Below are 20,058 nucleotides of genomic sequence, written 5' to 3'. Positions count from 1 at the left end.
AATAGAGTTAAACCATGGCAAGAAATTATTTTTGCAACTTCTGTATTAAGAATAAGCCTTTGATGGGTTTTTATTCTGTTTTGCATTATTTTAACATTGTAGTAGACTCAAAATTAGCATTGAAATATAGATTAGCTGGTATTTAAGGGGAAAAAATAAGGAGGTGTGACTAGGATAGATTTTCTTCCATGTGTCACCACTTTTTTTTAATAATGAAAAAGGAGGGACTAACTGATTTCAGTGTGGTAAGAATCCTCTGCTCATCGGTTTGGCTCAGGATCACCCCCAGCCTTTTGCATGACACAGGTGACATGTACATGTCTCACCAAGCTTAGGGGGAGAGAGGGGGAAGTTGAACTGTGTCAGAAAGGAACCACTCCACAGCCCTGACAGTTCCTTAGGGAATGATGAAGTATCACCTGTGCAATGATTGATTAAAAGGGTAAGAAGGGTTCATACTAATGCACTTGTTTTCTTTCCCTGCACAGGTGTTACTCATGCCATGGGAGGCAGAGGAGGCCTGAACAGAGGAAACATTAGTTAAATGAAATGTAAAGGACTTCCAGCTGTGTATACAAAATGCCAGTTTGCCTGTGGTTGCTTAGTGTAATGAAGCCAGAGTTTGAAGCAGCATTTTAATACTTAGAGTTGTGTGCACATATTTCAATGTCTTTTATTAATAAAATTAGAAAAAAACATTGTCATCCAAATGGCATCTTGGTTTAAACTCCTCTGCTGTGCATCACTTGCTGGGACAGTTGTACCAGTCTTTGGTTACAGTCTTTCCTGTGAGAGCAGTAACAGGTCGTGCTATTCTTTTGCCAACATCCAAACTGTAGTACCGATCTGAAATGAAGAGAGGTCAGGATTAAATGCCAGAAACTACATTTAATTTGTGGGAAGAATTCACAAATTCAAGCCTCCATTTCAATGTCACTTCAGCCTGAATAACAGATTTACTGTTCCATGTGCATATAGGGAGCTGAGAGGCTCCAACAATAAATTTCTGTCCTCAGCTTTATTTTTCAGGTGTCCTTGGTTGCAGTGAGTTTTATGGCATTGCTAATAATTAAATCTGTCCCAAGAGCAGGAAAGAATGTTCTTGTTGCTAGAACACAGAAATAGTCTTAAGAATGTGGAAATCAAACTAACTACATCCACAACAATCCTGCACTCACTACAGATATGGAAAGTCCATGGTCCCGGAGTGTGAATGAGCCTGTCAGGCTGATTCCTCCAAGATGAGGAATTGGATCTTACTGACAGGGACTTTAATAGCCTGTATTTAGGTATGGCTTGTTCATAGAGCTATTTAGTTTTTGGAAAACTGAGGAATGAGTCTACCTAATCTAAGATCATAAATAATTTTTTTGAGCTAAGTCAAGTGGTTCATCTCCCTTTTTTTTTGTGTTTTGTCAGAAACATAGTTTTGTAGAAGCTATTGAAAAACTTGCTGTGTGGTGATCCAAAGACTTCAGTCTATCATTAACATAATCCTTCATTTATTTAAGGTTTGTCCCTTAACAAGGCTGAACTTCTTGCCAATGCATTCCCCAACTGGCTGCTTTCAACCTCTGTATTTCATTGCTGCACGTTCTCCTGTAACTGCTGATTTTTAATAGAAACATCTCTTGATTATGGGCAACATTTTAATCCTCAGGACTTTTTAGTAGTGCTGAAAGTAGTACCACAAGTGATAGCAGGAGCTTCTTTCTTCCCCACTCCCATATCTTTTGAGGTCTATAGTGACGTGCTTTAGTTTTACTTACTGTAAGAGAAGGCGTAGTAGTCGTAGCCATCGGGCTTGTTCTGGTTGGGCACAGAGAGAGTTGAGTGGATAACTTTGGGGAGCCCTCTCCAGTACGTTGTCATTTGGATTTCCTTGCGCAGAACTCCTGCAAGCAAAAGGAACCCTCCATGAGGAGCCGTGGCACTGCTGCAACTGCCATAGGGCTGTGTCCCCTACAGCCATTAAAACCTTCCAAACACAATGTTGTGTCAGCACCTACCGAGGTGAAAGCGTCTGTGTAAGAAAACCTTACCAGAGGGGTGGGGGTTGATCCTGACAGTGCGGATGACGGTTGGCATTCGCACAGCACGCTGGAAGCGCCGCCGGATGACAACTCTGGGGACAAAGGCTGGGTATCTGATGGTGACCTGGGCTCTTCTTTGGCACTTCTTGGCTGGTTCTTGTCTGTACACATACTGCTGCATGTTCCCATCTAAAACACACATTTGTTTTGTTGGTTTAAAAAAAAAAATCCCCCCCAAAAAAACACCCAGTTTGATCAGGTGTGAAAATGTCATTATATTCCTATCACACACAGGGGATCAATAACAAATAACATTCTTCTGGTGACAGTACAGCATTCATGTAAGATAAGGAAATTACTTTAAAATAGAAAATCAGAAATGGAGGTGGAAATTTCCACACATTGTTATGAACTAGCAAGATTAAAGCCTTCCCTCCTCTAATTAACTTGAGACTAAAATAGCTTTACCACCAGATAAAACTTATTTCAATGTTCAGCCACTACAGTGCTAGATTCCTGGATTCTCACCCTTACAGACCTGGTTTAAAATGCACTGAAAGACCTCCAAGTTCTAGTATAAATTCTTTAAAGCTTCAGGCTATTTTTGAGCACCTGGAACACTGGCATAATTTGTGTTTCTGTGTTTGAAAGAAATAGGTCTCAGGTCAAGAGAAACAATGTTTTATTCCTGTCTGTTGTCATATATAGCAGGAGTTCCATACTGTCATCTCTTTATCACAAAAGTTTCATACCTTTTCAGTGTTTTCTGGCGAGCAGCTCCTCTGAGCACATTCTTTCTTCTTCACACAGTAGCCAAATGCCTCCAGTTCCCTTCCCGCTTCAGGGCATTCTTTCTTAACCAACCAACCCACTCTCTTACAGCTCTCCCTATTCTTACTAGTTACAGCTGTGGCCTGTTAAGGTCAGGCCTGTTCCTAATCTTGGGTAATTGACCCAGCTGCAACTCCTTAGGGGTAAGATTACTTTCTACACTACCTTTATTTTCTTATATTCTATCCCCCCCACACACACCTGACCAAGGCAATTCAAGCACCTTTTGATGTTCCCTGAACTTCAGGAATACCAAACGTACCTCTTTTGATAAAATAAACAGATTCTGGTCTGTTGTTGTATCTTGCCACAGGGAGGGTTGCTACTATTCTCCCACTTAACCCTGCAAATCCAGTTGCGAGAGGTTTGGGATAGCCATTATCCATAACACCATTAGTGAAGCGCCAGTACAGGGGACCCTGAGCATTTAAGGGAAAAAAAAATTTAAAAATGCTTTAGTTAGTTAATTCCTGGTTATTCAACTGCAAAACAAACATGATGAATAATCCATAAATAAGCACTAGCACTTTGATAGCTACATTGTAAATCTGACTGGAATCACTCCTACATCCATACAAATGGAGTAAAACTACTACAACTTCATCAAGTACCTCCTGCAGCCTTTTAACCTTTGAGTAGGGCTAGAGTATCTTAGAAGCTAATTTTTAAGAGGTTACTGAAAAGGGGGTTTCCTTTCTAAATCTCTTAAATTTTCATAGATATAACAAGCACCTTGAATTCCAGGACTGAGTGATTTATTGGGAAGTAACTGCGTGACAGCTTTAATGAGGCATGGGCATTTAATTAACATTTTATTAGCATTTTATTTCAGGTTGGGAAACATACTAGGAATAAGTTTAGGCAATCTTTTTCCCCAGTATCCAATCCGAACCTCCCGTGGTGCAACCTAAGGCCCTTTCCTCTCATCCTGTTGTTGCCTGGGAGCACAGCCCGACTCCCCCGGCTGTCCTCTCCTGTCAGGGAGCTGTGCAGAGCCACAGGGTCCCCCTTGAACCTCCTTTTGCCCTGGCTGAGCCTCCCCAGCTGCTCCTCATCAGCCCCACCCCATCCTGCCGGCTGGGACCACTCCCACCTTGATGAAGAAGGTTTTCCCATCGCAGTTGCACCTGGAGAAGACGGAGTCAATGGGCGAGGGGATGCCCCAGCCGTCCGTGATCCGGCGCGGGTTGGTGGTCGGCGGGGTCCGGCCGTTCAGCAGCCAGTAATAGTGACCTGGAGCGGGGGACAGGCGTGAGGGGCGCCGGGGACAGCACGTCCTGCCCCGGGGGACAGCGAGGGACAGCGCCGTCCTGCCCAGGGGGACGAGGCTGAGCCGGCCCCATGAGGTGTCTGTGGGGACGGACTCTGGGCTCGGGAGAGTTTCGTGAGGAGTGAGGGGCACCGGGGCGAGTGAGGGAGGAAAAAGAGGAGGAAGAGCGACGGGACAGGTGAAGGAGGAGGAGGGGGAGGTGACGGTGAAGGTGAAGGATTGGGTCCGGGAAAGATGAGGGAGAAGAAGGAGGCTGGGGCAAGTGAGGGAGGAGCTCCGGCGCTGTGCGGGGGAAGGAGGAGGGCCGGGGCCTGAGCCAGAGCCGGGGCAGGTGAAGGAGGAATGGGGCCTGAGCCGGAGCCGGGGCAGGTGGAGGCGGAATGGGGCCATGCCGGGGCAGGTGGAGGATGTTCGGAGCAGTCTCACCTCGGAAGACGGCCAGGGTGCCATTGGGCAGGGCCACCATGCCGTCCGCTGGCTTGCCGCTGCACAGGTCCTTCTCGTCGTTCTTCTCTGCAAAACACAGCCAGGTGGGTTTGTTTAATGTTCCACAAGAACGGCTTAGCTTTCCCCTGGGCCCCGCCGGTGGGCCAGGGATTAATTCCTCATCAGGGACGTGTTCTCGGGAAATTCGGTCCGGGTGCTGTGGCCCCGGCAGTGCCGAGTGACCAGGTGTGGGTGACTTTGCTTATTGCCACCTAAGTACCTGTAATTCAGGAAAATACCTACAAACACCTCGACTGCTACATGCTCTAGGATTTTATTGTTCCTTTAAACTGCTTTAGTGGCTTCTCTTCCCTCTCGTTATTTCTTTAAAAAATAAACCTTCCTTTACATATAAAGGAAGAATCTCTTTTAGACTGAAATTCAACTATTTTGCATTTAAACCCTTTGTTTTTCCCCCAAAAGTATCTTCCACTATCTGATTGAAAAATTGCCCAAAAACCTGCAGGCTATGTCTGATTAAAATAAAGAGAGGGCACAAAAAAGGCTGTGGCAAAAAGCAAGGCAAGAGACTTCTTGTCTCTTTTATATGATACTTTTAGTATGTGGCTACAAAACATCAGGTTAGGTACTATGAGGGAGGGTGGATATGCAGCCTGACTTCTAGCGATTTTTTCATGGGATTTAGAAATTTGTCTTTTTCCTTGACTTTTTTTCTGTTTGCATCTTCTACAATAGCAAGCAGGAGGAGGAGAAACTTATAGCAAACAATTTTCAGTAGGACCAATTACTGAAACCAATTAATTTAGATTGTGTTCTAAACTATCTGGAGGATTTAATTAACTCCACAGCTGCTGATGCTTTTGTACCTGCTAGAATGCACTTACCTGGTGTTTCTCCAGGGAACATTGGCAGATCCCCAACTTGTATTAAAGGCTTGTTTATCTCAGGCTTCTCTTTTGCTGGCAGAGTTTCAGGTTCAGTTGGATGAGGCTCCTCAGTGACCTCCTGGAAATGTATTGTTGGCTTGGATGTCCCATTAGACACAAGATACATTTCTTCTATTGTGTCCTTTTTATCCCTTGTTGTGGTTTCTTTGGTAACTGTTGTTACCTCTTCTTTGGCAAAACCAGGGGCCTTTTCAGTGACATCTTCCATTACTATCTCAGGTGTGGTGCCCATTTCTTTAATGGTTGTTTCCTCTTTTTTACCAGCTGTTGTCATCTCCACAATAACACAAGTAGCACCTGGGCTCTCTTTGTCTGGTGCTGGCCCAGCCTGCTCAGCGTCTGTAGTTGTCTCTTTTTCATTTGGTGTTACAGCCTCACTAGGCTGAGGAGTTGAATCTTCTTTGATGGTTGTTACCAGCACAGTGGGACTGGGCAAAGGAGCTGTGGCTGCTGTTGTTGCAGTCTTGGTGTCTGGAGAAGTTGTTTCTGAGTCAGCTGCCGCAGTGACAGGTTCCTTGGCCGTAGGAGCTGTGTTTGGATCATCATCCACACCTTTAAGAGAATCACCTGGTTTAGCTGTTGTCACCATAGCTACAGTAACTGTGTCTTTCCCAGTTGCAGCTGTGAAAATGTCTTTGAGCAGAGTAGTTCTGTCTTTCTTTGGTGTTGTTGTCTCCTTGTTCTCCATTGTGGTATCTGAAAGCATTGTGCCTGCCTCAGTTGTGGGTGCAGCACTGCCTGGAGAAGCCGTGGCTTTACTGGCCTCAGAGGCTGCAGGAATGGTGGCAGAGTCAGCATCCTCTGCTTTAGGAGTAGTGGAAGCGTCTGCCTCGGTTGTAGTTTCTTCTGGGGTTGTTTCTTCAGGTTTAGGAGTAGTGGGAGAGTCTGCCATTGTTGTTGGCTCCTCTGTTTTGGGGGTTGTTGGCCCCTCTGGGGTTGTTTCTTCAGGTTTGGGGCTGGTGGGAGACTCTGCCTTGGTTGTAGGTTCTTCTGGGGTTGTTTCTTCAAGTTTAGGGGTAGTGGGAGAGTCTGCCATTGTTGTTGGCTCCTCTGGGGTTGTCTCCTCTGTTTTGGGGGTTGTTGGCTCCTCTGGGGTTGTTTCTTCAGGTTTGGGGCTGGTGGGAGAGTCTGCCAAGGTAGTCGGTTCCTCTGGGGTTGTCTCTTCGGGTTTGAGAGTGGTGGGAGAGTCTGCCTCGGTTGTAGGATCTTCTGGGGTTGTCTCCTCTGGTTTAGGAGTTGTCGGCTCCTCTGGTTTAGGAGTTGTCGGCTCCTCTGGGGTCGTCTCCTCTGGTTTAGGAGTTGTCGGCTCCTCTGGGGTCGTCTCCTCTGGTTTAGGAGTTGTCGGCTCCTCTGGGGTCGTCTCCTCTGGTTTAGGAGTTGTCGGCTCCTCTGGGGTCGTCTCCTCTGGTTTAGGAGTTGTCGGCTCCTCTGGGGTCGTCTCCTCTGGTTTAGGAGTTGTCGGCTCCTCTGGGGTCGTCTCCTCTGGTTTAGGAGTTGTCGGCTCCTCTGGGGTCGTCTCCTCTGGTTTAGGAGTTGTCGGCTCCTCTGGGGTCGTCTCCTCTGGTTTAGGAGTTGTCGGCTCCTCTGGGGTCGTCTCCTCTGGTTTAGGAGTTGTCGGCTCCTCTGGGGTCGTCTCCTCTGGTTTAGGAGTTGTCGGCTCCTCTGGGGTCGTCTCCTCTGGTTTAGGAGTTGTCGGCTCCTCTGGGGTCGTCTCCTCTGGTTTAGGAGTTGTCGGCTCCTCTGGGGTTGTCTCCTCTGGTTTAGGAGTTGTTGGCTCCTCTGGGGTTGTCACCTCCTCTGGTTTAGGAGTTGTTGGCTCCTCTGGGGTTGTCACCTCCTCTGGTTTAGGAGTTGTCGGCTCCTCTGGCGTTGGCTCCTCTGGTGGGGGTGTTGTTGGTTCCTCGGGGGGAGTTGTCTCTTCTGGTGTGGGGGTGGTTGGCACCTCTGGGGTTGTCACCTCCTCTGGGGTTGTCTCTTCTGATGGGGGAGTTGTCTCCTCTGGTGTGGGTGTTGTTGGTTCCTCTGGAGTTGTTGGCTCCTCTGGTGTTGGTGTTGTTGGCTCCTCTGGAGTTGTCTCTTCTGGTTTAGGGGTTGTCTCCTCTGGCTTAGGAGTTGTTGGCTCCTCTGGGGTTGGTGTTGTTGGCTCCTCCGGGGTTGTCTCCTCTGGTGGGGGGGTTGTTGTCTCCTCTGGTTTAGGAGTTGTTGGCTCCTCTGGGGTTGTTTCCTCTGGTGTGGGTGTTGTTGGCTCCTCTGGGGTTGTCTCCTCTGGTGTTGGTGTTGTTGGTTCCTCTGGGGTTGTTTCCTCTGGTGTTGGTGTTGTCGGCTCCTCTGGGGTTGTCTCCTCTGGTGTGGGTGTTGTTGGCTCCTCTGGGGTTGTCTCCTCTGGTGTGGGTGTTGTTGGCTCCTCTGGGGTTGTCTCCTCTGGTGTGGGTGTTGTTGGCTCCTCTGGGGTTGTCTCCTCTGGTGTGGGTGTTGTTGGCTCCTCTGGGGTTGTCTCCTCTGGTGTGGGTGTTGTCGGCTCCTCTGGCGTTGTCTCCTCTGGTGTTGGTGTTGTCGGCTCCTCTGGGGTTGTCTCCTCTGGTGTGGGTGTTGTCGGCTCCTCTGGCATTGTCTCCTCTAGTGTTGGTGTTGTTGGCTCCTCTGGGGTTGTCTCCTCTGGTGTTGGTGTTGTCGGCTCTTCTGGGGTTGTCTCCTCTGGTGTGGGTGTTGTTGGCTCCTCTGGGGTTGTCTCCTCTGGTGTGGGTGTTGTTGGCTCCTCTGGGGGGGTCGTCTCCTCTGGTGTTGGTGTTGTCGGTTCCTCTGGGGGGGTTGTTTCCTCTGGTGTTGGTGTTGTTGGCTCCTCTGGGGTTGTCTCCTCTGGTGGGGGTGTTGTTGGCTCCTCTGGGGTTGTCTCCTCTGGTGGGGGTGTTGTTGGCTCCTCTGGGGTTGTCTCCTCTGGTGGGGGTGTTGTTGGCTCCTCTGGGGTTGTCTCCTCTGGTGTTGGTGTTGTTGGCTCCTCTGGGGTTGTCTCCTCTGGTGTGGGTGTTGTTGGCTCCTCTGGCGTTGTCTCCTCTGGTGTTGGTGTTGTTGGCTCCTCTGGGGTTGTCTCCTCTGGTGTGGGTGTTGTTGGCTCCTCTGGGGGGGTTGTCTCCTCTGGTGTTGGTGTTGTTGGCTCCTCTGGGGTTGTCTCCTCTGGTGTGGGTGTTGTTGGCTCCTCTGGGGTTGTCTCCTCTGGTGTGGGTGTTGTTGGCTCCTCTGGGGTTGTCTCCTCTGGTGTGGGTGTTGTTGGCTCCTCTGGCGTTGTCTCCTCTGGTGTTGGTGTTGTTGGCTCCTCTGGGGTTGTCTCCTCTGGTGTGGGTGTTGTTGGCTCCTCTGGCGTTGTCTCCTCTGGTGTTGGTGTTGTTGGCTCCTCTGGCGTTGTCTCCTCTGGTGTTGGTGTTGTTGGTTCCTCTGGGGGGGTTGTCTCCTCTGGTGTGGGTGTTGTTGGCTCCTCTGGGGTCGTCTCCTCTGGTGTTGGTGTTGTTGGCTCCTCTGGGGTTGTCTCCTCTGGTGTTGGTGTTGTTGGCTCCTCTGGGGTTGTCTCCTCTGGTGTTGGTGTTGTCGGCTCCTCTGGGGTTGTCTCCTCTGGTGTGGGTGTTGTTGGCTCCTCTGGCGTTGTCTCCTCTGGTGTGGGTGTTGTTTCCTCGGGGGTTGTCTCTTCGGGCGTGTGGCTGGTGGGAGGCTCGGTGTCGGTCGCTGCAGCCTCAGTGGCGTCAGGGGTTGGGTCTTGTGTTGGGGGCAGGTCGGTTGGGTCCATTTCAGTTGGTGGCTCCTCTGTGGCGTCAGGGGTCACATCTTCTGCTGTGTCCGGAGTGGGAGGCTCAGCTTCAGTCGCTGGTTCTTCTGTGGCGTCCGGGGTTGTCTCCGCAGGTTCTGTGGTTGGAGCAGGAGTGGTCACTTGGATTTCAGGATCTACAGAACAAATACAAATTCGGTTCAGTCATTGGAACTGCCGTGTGGGTAGCTATTGCCTATAATTGTATTACACCCTTAGCTAGAGGTCCTTCCTTTGGAATAGCAAATCCTTTTTTTAATGGCCTGACTAACCTGGACCAGGTGAAATGGGAGTTCCTTTTGTCTGCATGGGACTTTGCAGCAGCTCAGCTCAGTTTTAGGTGATCCCTTTTGGCCAACCTGGTGCTGCCCCAGGTTCAGGGTTTCGTTTGGTGCTTGTAGGGTAGGTGCAGCTGCCTGGAGTTTCCTGCTGCTTTCATGGAAAGGAAGCTGCTTTGAAAAATAGTCCCTCTAACAGAACACTTCCCTTCTCAGTCCATTATTTTGATTTATTCCACTGCCCTACATTTTAACTTAGTCTGCACCAACAACCTGGAATCAGCAGGGAGAGGTGGGGAAGCAGGAGGAAAATCATTCCTGAACGCAGAGCCCTGACTGCATCTCCTGCTGTATCTTTGTTCCTTGGGTTGTTTTCCTCGTTGTGATGTATGGATTTAAGGCTCTCTTTACTTGTATTTATAGTTACATTGATATGAGTCAAATTGTTATTCAGCAAGAAGAAGAGTAAATGCTTGTGCATTTCAGTCTCTCCCTGAGTATTCTCTCTCTGAGATTTTGCAGATTAGTTCTGCATTCACAAATGTTGTATGTTTATTAGAGCAGAATATTGCAGAATATGTTTCACTCCCATCCCACGTATCTGAAATACCATAAGTCAGCTGGGATCCTGTTAATGGTTATTTGAATTTCCTTAATTTTCTTTCATTTAACCTACTATATGGTTTTTAGGGTTGTTTTTTTTGGGGGGGGGGGGTTTGTTGGTTTTTGGTTTGTTTGGTTTTTTTTTTTTGTAATAGGAAATTGGAACAGCAGAAAATAAGTACTCCAAATCTAAAACAAAAAGAAGAAGAGAGGGGGAGGATTAAAATATTGAGCGACTTCTGGTGTCTTTTCAATTGTGCTTCAAGTTCAAACTGGTCTCTTGAGTTATCACTTCAAATGCTGGAACACGCTACCAAAGAGCTCAGGAAAGCAGCATATTTTCCAGTCAGAATAAATAAATAAGTGTGTTCTCTGAAGCAGCATAAGGCCTGGCTTGATTGAAGCTAGAGGAACCTGCTAGGACACTTTCCTGTGCTGCCAGTTCACCACTGTCCCACCCTTCCTGTTCCAGCCATGGATGCTGTCCAAGACTGACAATGGTCTGTGCCCTGTTTTTGGAGGATGTGTGTGAAAATCCAATAGGGACCCAGAAGACATCACCTCTCTGTGCATCATCTGTGCTGAGTGAACTCTCCAAAGTCCTGAGGGCTCGGTGAGGTAATCAGTTTATAAACCAAGTGCTTCCAAGCTTGCTAACTGTCTGGTAATGTCTAGGATCAGCTTTCTATTTCTAGAGCAGGAAAATGGTCCTTAATCTTCCTTCAGGTAACACCCATCCTGGTGAATCCATATACTTGCCTACCTTCCACAGCTTCCTCTGGTGACTCTTCCTCATCTGTGGAGGACCTTTTAGATGTTGATTTGTTTTCTGGAGGAGTCTCCGGGGTTGGCTTTTCTGTGGGTGCTGAAAGAGAGAAGTGCTCCCATTAACAGATTATTTTATCTTTATAGATGCTTAGTGTCAACTGTATAAGAGTGGTTACAAAATTTCAGTGACCATCTTTCATTTAAAACTAAGTTTCTTTTCATTTATAGGATTCTTTACAAAATTATTTTTGTGAAAAAGAGCAAAAATACCCTTTTGATCCTGAAGTGTTTCATCACTGATGGGAGCAATATTTTTCCCAGAAGTTTGAGGTGAGACATTATTAGCTAATGGCAATTTTGAGGTGGGAAAAGAAATTAATTCTGAGCAGAGCTCTATGTTCGGGAAATTTGTCTTATTTTTTTCACTACAGATGACTTTTTACTACTTGACTTCTATTAGAGTTAGTTATCTGTAGTAAAAATAGGAGAGCTGTCACATTACCCAAGAATTTACTTTGATAATTCCCTTGCAGCTCTTCAGATGTGATAACCATACACAAGTGATTGTTTTGGGGAGACATTTTAAAAGAAATGGTTTCCTTGAAGGAGACAGGAGCTACAAAGCAGGCATGGACCAAGGAAACAACATGGGTATTAAGCTAACTTCTAGTAGGATGAGTTTTAGGAGAAATAGGAGCTTGTGTTCAGATTTTTCAGCTCTGAAGAGTGAATGGAAATTCAGTTGCATCCAGTAAGAGCCAGATAATATTTTGTAATATTTTGTAATTAATTGTTGGTCAAATTGCACAATTGGAAATGAGCCGCTGGCATAGCCTTGTAGAAGGAACTTGTTAGTTGTGAAGGAAATGTGATGGAGTTAGGGAACTGGCCAAATTATTTTGATCCAGCTAGCTGCCATAAGTGTGTATAATCAGCTTTTTACAAAAGGAATGGGATTTTTGTCTCCAAGGGATGGCCATGGTGTCAAAAGATTTACTTTCACAGCAAGCTAGTGCTCAAAGCAAGGAAGGTTGGGTATTGCACTGTATCCTGAAACCTTTATTGAGGAAGAGAAGTTGTTGTAGTTGAAGCTGAATGACTCCTGTGATAGCCAGCTGTTGGGGAGGGGAATGTTTTCCGTATGTGTGTACACGTATTCAGGGATTGAAGAGCTTTTGGAGAACAGGGAAGATAACAGTAAGCTCTGGATATGCATTGTAGACTTGCCTTTACTGTACAGAAAAAAAAATGTTCAGAGGATGCTAAACCAGCAAATTTATTCCAAGAGGTTTAACAGATTTCTTAGTTATTCACATATAGTATAAATAGTAAAATACTGAGTACAGTGTTTTGGGGGATTTCTGCTGGATTTTTTGACCAAAATTGATAGCAAAGCTTAGTACAATATAGAAGAAACTCTTAAAGATTAGGAATGGTTGATTATTTCTTCATTATATTTTAACTGAAGAAGTAAAATGGTTTAACAGTGTTTTGTGAGTGTTTGGGTGTGATAAACTCAGTAGAAAGAGGGAAATATTAAGCAGCCTCATAAGGAGTAAATTCACTTCAATATGCTTCCAAGACACTTCTCTAAACATTCAGTCAAAAATGCTGGATACAGATTCTATTTCAGCCCAAATTACTGTGCAGCTGTGGGGCAAAGCCAAGCCACTCTCCCAGCACTTGGGGACCATTTGGGTGAAGAGAACCAAATGATAACTGTGACTTGTGTTATGTGTTATGCTGCAGGCTTTGGAAATTGGCTGCCTTGGAGGTGGGCTGCTCCATGGATGCAACTCCGTGCCAAGCCACACTTGTCAAGTGGGTTGACAGAAATTAATTTAGGTCTGTAGGTACCAGAAAGTTTAAGGACATGATGAAATTAAACATATTCTGTTGTTGTTTTTTAGAGTTCATTTGCTGGTGTCCTTAAAGCTACATGAGGGCGGGACTGCACCTCCAGATCTGTGCCTTTGTGCTCAGCTGAAACCTCACCAGGCTCTGCAGAAAAGGACAGAACAAAAGAAGTGACTGCAGGTCAGTTTGATTCTGCCCTGGACTGAACTTGAAGCCTAAAGGTAAAATGTGTGTTTTCTTACATTTTTTCTTGCTACCCTGTAAACATGTGACATCCAGTTCCTCCCTCACACCCCACAGGATGAGTTTCTGTGTTGGGCTGCTCTTCCCACATGGGATTTGAGATGGGAGAATCTAGGAGGTGCATCTCTAATATGCTGCCAGTGACTGTGGTGACCCCAAGCAAGTGGTCTGGAGGTCCAGGTAGTGCTATCCTAAGGCACAGACTAGCCATTCCCTATTTTTGGATGGGTGGGGATTTTAAGGGAGTTGAACCTTCCATAAAGTTGAACCTCCTACTTTGTTTTTATAAGATGAGCTCAGCTTTTTACTGCAATTCATTGATTCATCTGCCCAGTGGAAAAGGCCCTGGGGGTGCTGGTGACAGTGGCTAAGTGTGAGCCAGGTGTGCCCAGTTGGACCAGGAGCCGATGGCCACAGGCCCAGGGCAGTGGTTGTGCCCTGGGCTGGCACTGCTGAGGGACCTCAAGTGCTGTGTCCAGTTCTGGCCCTCGTGGCCAGAGAGACCTTGAGGGGCTGGAGCGTGTCCAGGGAAGGGAATGGAGCTGGGAAGGGTCTGGAGCACAAGGAGTGGCTGAGGGAGCTGGGAAAGGGGCTCAGCCTGGAGAAAAGGAGGCTCAGGGGGGACCTTCTGGCTCTGCACAACTCCCTGACAGGAGGGGACAGCCAAGGGGGTCAGGCTCTGCTGCCAGGAACATGGGACAGGACAAGAGGAAATGACCCCTAGGAGCACCAGGGGAGGTTTAGGTTCCCAGGCTGCCCAGGGCAGGGGTGTAGTCCCCATCCCTGGATGGATTTGAAAGCTGTATGAATGTCACACCTGGGGACATGTTAGTGGTGGCCTTGGCAGTGCTGGGGGCATGGTTGACCTCAAAAGGTCTTTTCCAAACATAACTGTTCTGATTCTTCAGCTTCTCTCATTGAATTCTATTATCGATGTACAGACCTTATCTTTACATGTGGTAGGTATTCTGAGTAAGGGCTCTGACAGAGCATGGCTAGTGCCAAAAGAGCCTAATGTAAAATACAACTTTAACCTCAGAATTCACGTCTTGGTGATGGCTTCCAGGATATCTACCTGTATGTTTCCATGAAGTGTTCATGCTTGAGAAATTGGCCAATTTGTTTGTGAAATTGGGCTTTGTTATTTTTGTTTTGTTTGTTTTGTTCTGTTTTCTGTTTCTCAGTTGTTACCAAAGCCCACACAGTTTTGTTTATGGTACAGCACCTCTGCTTAAATATGCCTTTGAGAAACAGATGGAGAAATGCCTTACCCTCTTTACAGTGCTTGGCGTAGTCTGGGCAGCATTTTCCGTACCGCTCGCAGTCAGCGTCGCAGTCACACTCCCTTCCCCTCTCGAAGGCTTCGAAGCAGCGTCCCGCGCAGGAGGCGGCTGTGGAGGCAGAGCAGCACGGTCAGGCTTTGGGCCAGCTCACGTGGAACGCTGGGACCTCTCTACAGTGAAGTCGTTGGCTTGAGCTGGTGCCATGAGCAGCTCCATAAAATCAGGTGCTTATCCTGGTCTGATCCAGGATTTGTCTGTAATGTGGGGTTTGGATCAGGCAGTGCCACCAGAAGGGCACTGTGCCATGGCAGTGACCATTGGATTGACAGTGCAATAAAACCTGACCGCCACATTCACTTTAGCCAGGTCCCACCGTAGGAGGGTTCTGCTTCCCCAGCCACACAGCGGTGATCTCAAGAGTGATATTTAAATTCTGGGCTGGGTTTGCAGGAAGGTGTTCACCAGGGTATCCCTTTGCAACAAGAATGATGTGTCTACCAAAGCATTTCTGAAAAATAATTCTCCTAATTAGGTCACGACCGAGTGGTTGTGACCTGGTGTGTCCAGGCAAACACTGCAACCTAATTGTGTGAACAGGTTAGCCAAGTTACCTCAAGAGACCAGTTTGGAACTGTTTAATACAGTTCTTAAATTATTAGTACTGAAGGACTATAGACCATGTTTTGACATGATTATTTCATGTTTGGTTAACTTCTGAAACTTCATTGACCAAACTGCTATTTCATATCAAATAATGACCATGTTAGAAAGAGTGTGCACAGCTATTAGACTTCAGAAACAGTACTTTCTCTACATTTGTCTCTATTGAAGCCATTGTCTCTGTGGCACACAAGGCACAAAATCATGTTATACAGTATAAATCACTATCAAGAAAAATTAGGATTGCTGTATAGGCAGATTCTGAACATCTTTGGACTAGTGCAGTTGTGGAATCAGTGTTGATGCCAGTGGATCCATCCCACATGCACAGGTGAGAATTATTTTTATTATCTTAGGGAAATTTTTATTCATAAATAAATGTCTGGCATTTCTGTCATTTTTAGTCAGTGTTGATTCCACACTAACTGGGCAGCAGTACTTAAGCAGACTGCCTCTGTCCTTTCAGGATGGCACCTACTGTGCTTGCCTGGACTCACTGATTTAGAGTAGAACAGGGAAGACTTCCTCTAGCCTTAAACTTTTGGTTAAATGTTGTGTGGAAGCCAGGATACCTTTAGAATCTGACCCACAATGAATAAATAGCCTACGTAATTAAAATGCCTCACTCTGCATCTTCAGCTGTGGGAAATGCTGATGTCCCCCCACAAAGCTAAATGAGAATGGGGGAGACTGAAAGGCGAAGTGTCCCCAGTGTGTGTCACAGCAGCAGAACTGGAACTTTAGGAAATGCTAGGTCTGCATTTTGAACAACATTCAGTGGTGTAGCTGGTTCTGAGAAGTATTTGTTACTCTTGTAATCCTACTGGAACCACAGTGTAGTGTAACAAACTACTGTTATCCAAATCATTGACATTTCTGACATAGGTGATTGCTAAGAAAATGCTTTTAATGCTTACTAAAGCAATAATCTGTTTTTATTTACATTGTGCAGTTTTGCCCATAAATAAAGCATAAATTAATACTCATCCAACCACCTTTTCCAGGAGACTCTGGACATGGTTCTGATCCAGAGTCAATTTCTGTCTATGGAAGGACACCCTGGTTTTTGATTAGACCCCACAGCATCCACACTTCTTAAATTTGAATTGGAGTATGTCAGAATTTCTTTCTGCAAAACCCTGAATTGGCTTTTACCACTTTTTTGCTTTGTATAAGAGACATACACATACAGTACAAATGCACTAAGGAGTAGAAAACAAACAGGTTTTGCCGATCTTGCCTAGTTCTGCTTTTGTAAAAAGCAAAATTCTTTGCTTGGCAATAACCTGTGGATACACCGTTTTCTTTGGATTGCAAGAAGTTATCCTGAATATTTGAGGGTAACAACAATACATGTATGAGAGGGAACAAGGACACAGCAAACCAACAGACATTTAAGCATTCAGAGAGGAGACACTGGTGTGGTAGGGAGCTGGGAGGGGAATTTTGAGGAGAGGAACTGGCTGTGTTTGGGAACTTACCCACTGTGCAGACTTTCCTGAAGTCAGGGCAGCACTCCATGTAGTGGTGACAGTTAAAATCACACTGGCAGTCATGCTCTCTAGAATACCCTGCCCCACATCTCCCTGTACAGCTCGATACATCTAAAATCACACAACACTGGTGTAAGCATTGCCCGACCACAATGGTCCTTAAGGAAATGCTGAATGGAAAAGGACTGAAGTTTCTCTCTTTTTTTCCCTACAGAATGTGGTTTCTTCACCCAGTACTGCAAAAGCTGAGGCCTGGTGTGACCCCTCCTGAAGGTGTGGGGAGCAGAGGTTTGCTCTGAGCCAGCCTGAGGACCAGCAGCAGCACATGTTCAGGTTAGAGGGGTCTTCCACTGAGCTAACTTAACCCTTTTCTTCTGAAAACTAAGGAATCCTTGAGGATTGGTTCTGTAGTATGACCACAGGCTTCCAAACTAGCCCCTTAGACAGTATATCAGCTTTGCTGATTTACTCTCCAATTTGATTCACCCCCTGTATGACAATAGGTGTGCATCTGCACCCATACCTGACAGACCCCCTAGGTGTATGATTTTTGTGTTGGTAATGCTGTTCCTAATAACCCATCTAATCAGGCTAGCTTGCAAACTGGAGAGCGCTGTCATAATAAATACAGGTCCCTGAAACCATTTTTATTGGAAGTTTCAAAATCTGCCTACTCTCTACACTATATTTTTTTCACTGATGTCAGGAAAGAATTTGGTATCAGCTCAAAGGTTAAAAACAGTTGGGATCTAGGCCTGTAACTCCTATGATGTACATTTTGTTTATTAGAAGATTATGTACTAGCAGACTAACAGAAAAGCTCATCCCATAATGGCTTTACTGCCAGACTGCTGGGAAATGCTGGATAACAAGAAATGGTGCAGATAACAGGTGGTAAAACAAGACATCAGGAGGTGTCTTGCTTTAACCTGTGAGCATTCCAGCTCGGCAGTGCCTTGCTACCTTCTGCTGCCAAATCAGATATTCACCCTGCTACCCTCCCCTTCCTCTGGGAAATCTCTGAAAACACAACCAGTTAACAGCTTCTTCTGGGCATGAAACATGCAGGACCACAAGTGAAGCATCCCTAAATACAAACAAAGAAGCTGAACAATCAGCAAGCCCAAACAGATAATCAGCTGAAACATTGAGAAACAACAAGGAAATAACATGTAACACAACACAACACCAAAGACAATGGCCAACAGCACACACTCCACGTGTGTGTGTCTGAAGGAACAGCATGGAATAACAAATATTATATCTATTACATATACAGTGATTTTCAGCCAGTACTTGTAATGCTTGTTTACCACTTTGCCACAAATGGAAAAGTGGAACCAAGGGATAACTGGAGACATTAATGCACTTGAGTTACTGGGCTCTTAATACAGCAGTTGAAAAGACAAAATGGACACCTTCCTTTATGGATATATGCCCAATATATTGAACCCTTCTTCCTTTATGGAAAGAAGATAAGTCCAGTAGTAATATGGTTAATATGTAGTATCCAATAGTTCCCCCTCTTCATTCATTTGTTTCTTTTAAGTTTAAGACTTGTAGGTTACTGAGTTACTAATAAGGAAAATGCCAGAATGGTCCTGGTTGCTGTTGGCAAAAGTCTTGATTTTTGCTAAACCTGGTGGGAAGGTATCAGCTATCAAGGGGTCGGTGCAAGGTCACATCTGGCATGGGGTGTGCCCAGAGGAACTTCTCGGATACATGACATTGTGCCTTCTGCTATCAAGTAGTAATAAAACATTTTCTACCAGCAAGTAATACCCAGTGTCATCCCCCTGAAAATTTGAGAGCTATCAGAGAACTGCAACAGCACAGGATTTGCTAGGGGGCATGTTCTGCTCCACCATAACAGTGTTACTTTAGCAAGGAATCAAATATAGAGCTTGGAGTATCATTAGACAAATAATTCCCCAAATTACCTCAGTGTTATAATAATGGTGCATTTAATGGGAAAGCACTTAACAAGGTAGAAAATCCTTTCCCTGAGTTTATTGAAATATTTCTAGCCAACCTTTGTGGATATTCTTATGTTAGATTCTTCCTAAATCAAACTGCAAATCTCCAGGGCTAAATACATCAGTATGAGGGCAAGAGGCTCTGTAAACTGTCTACAGAAAAAGTAGTAGATTCATACACATTGTGCATTACATTTATATTTTTATGTTATTCCTCAAAAAAGGAGGACCATGCTACACTAAAACTTATTTATGAAAATATTCAGTGATGATAAACTGAATCAGATTTCCTATCTGAATGAAGTTCTAGAGCTTAGTATTTTTATGAAGATGCATTTGAAATATTCTTAGTGTGTGTCAGGCACACACTCCTAGACACCCTCCCTTCAGCTTTGTGTGTTACAGTACCTTGAGAAGACACTTCTGGAATCAAGGACAGTGAAAGGACCACCAGGGATAAGCATAGTATGTTCCATATGATCATAACTTTCAGGTACGACATCATTCCTAAAAAGAAATAATCTCACATGACTATCTGCAATTCACTTAATTCATAATTTTAAAAATGCAGTGCATATCTTATATATAAGACTAGTTTGATAAAAACAAAATAAATAATAAAACTGTTCAAGGAAAAATTACTAATTTAGAATTACTCCATAAATTCCCTCTTGATTATTAGTCAATTAGCCATTAAATTCTCTAGTAAGACTATAGAAATTAATTATTAACAAGTAATAGAAATAAATTTTTGCAGAATTCTATTACATGAAGACTACAGTCATCTTCTAACATGGGTACGCTTCAGCACAACAATGTTTAAAGTTATAATACTGATAAATGAAAATCTATAATAAAACCAAATACTGACAGAACATTGGTTATTCAGCAACTTTTATGATCCATAACCTAACACTGAAATATGTCAAATGGAAAACTTTTCAAAAGGAAAACTTTGGATTTTCTGTCCCAGTTCCTTGTTCTCCTATTGAAGAAGAGCTCTAGGTAGAGGCAGGTGTGGCACTTACCTAGCAGAGAGTGTGTCTGCTCCCAGGGCTGTTCCAGAGTCCTTATATATTGCTTTGGAGCTGTGCTGGGGTCAGGTAATTAGGCAGCTTGTTAAACACACCACCAATGACAGCTCATGACAGCAAACTTTCCACAGGGCTTGGAAGAGGGCCCGGATGACTAGACTAACACAACATCTGGAAAATACTCCCATTAAGAAAAACGATTACAGAAAAACTAAATAGGGACTTACTAGTCAAAACACATTTTGATTACTGAGAGAAATGAACAAATTGTCCTCAATGCAGCTGGAAGGCATTAGAGAGTATTGCAGAGCAATAAAAAATCATCACAGGCAAATGCTGAGTGTATTTTCTTTCCTGTCAAATGGAGCTCAGGTGACAGTAGCCTGAAATGATGCAGTTTTATCTGCTACTGATGGTGTATCTTCTCCAAAAAGTTGTGAGAGCTAATTCATACAGACATAAGTAATTCACCACTTGCACTGAATATTTTGTACTTTCCCTTGAACTGAATGGAAACGCTGCCAAGGCATTGGCTAGAAATC

At 45.2% G+C, this 20,058-nt stretch overlaps 2 protein-coding genes and 1 long non-coding RNA gene across 6 annotated transcripts in view; 2 read left to right on the top strand and 1 right to left on the bottom strand.

The window, feature by feature from the left end:
- The window catches only part of TPR (translocated promoter region, nuclear basket protein), a 33,611-nt gene extending 32,915 nt beyond the window's left edge, over nucleotides 1-696 (top strand). For all 4 annotated transcript variants that reach the window (XM_038144321.1, XM_038144323.1, XM_038144322.1 and 1 more), the window contains exon 51: nucleotides 489-696. In XM_038144321.1, coding sequence (XP_038000249.1) covers nucleotides 489-544 — 56 coding nt within the window. In that variant the 3' untranslated portion in view covers nucleotides 545-696. The remainder of the gene's footprint in view (nucleotides 1-488) is intronic.
- On the bottom strand, nucleotides 649-19,874 carry PRG4 (proteoglycan 4). The gene is made up of 13 exons (XM_038144324.1): nucleotides 19,511-19,874; nucleotides 18,891-18,989; nucleotides 16,495-16,617; nucleotides 14,342-14,461; nucleotides 10,966-11,067; nucleotides 6,806-9,458; nucleotides 5,466-6,742; nucleotides 4,561-4,647; nucleotides 3,958-4,097; nucleotides 3,127-3,283; nucleotides 2,043-2,222; nucleotides 1,770-1,895; nucleotides 649-846 (listed from the first exon to the last, which is right to left on the bottom strand). The coding sequence occupies exons 2-13, from the start codon at nucleotides 18,985-18,987 to the stop codon at nucleotides 743-745; spliced, it is 5,166 nt and encodes a 1,721-aa protein (XP_038000252.1). The 5' UTR covers nucleotides 18,988-18,989; nucleotides 19,511-19,874; the 3' UTR covers nucleotides 649-742.
- Nucleotides 4,142-10,807, top strand: LOC119703873. The gene is made up of 3 exons (XR_005257787.1): nucleotides 4,142-4,503; nucleotides 4,535-4,664; nucleotides 10,675-10,807. It is a non-coding gene; the product is annotated as an uncharacterized LOC119703873 (long non-coding RNA).
- Nucleotides 19,875-20,058: the final 184 nt, after the last annotated feature.

The sequence above is a fragment of the Motacilla alba genome, chromosome 8, assembly GCF_015832195.1.
Source record: "Motacilla alba alba isolate MOTALB_02 chromosome 8, Motacilla_alba_V1.0_pri, whole genome shotgun sequence".
Taxonomy (NCBI): Eukaryota; Metazoa; Chordata; class Aves; order Passeriformes; family Motacillidae; genus Motacilla; species Motacilla alba.
This window is presented reverse-complemented; position numbering and strand designations above follow the sequence as displayed.

What these genes read in the sequence shown, in the direction of transcription:
- PRG4 (XM_038144324.1), bottom strand. Translation starts at nt 18,987, where the DNA reads ATGATGTCGTACCTGAAAGTTATGATCATATGGAACATACTATGCTTA. An exon ending in CCTAAACCAGAGGAGACGAC is followed by an intron (nt 6,743 to 6,805) that starts CCCAGAGGAGCC and finishes AGAGGAGACAAC; the next exon opens with CCCAGAAGATCCTACAACCG. An exon ending in GATCAACCCCCACCCCTCTG is followed by an intron (nt 1,896 to 2,042) that starts GTAAGGTTTTCT and finishes TTTTGCTTGCAG; the next exon opens with GAGTTCTGCGCAAGGAAATC.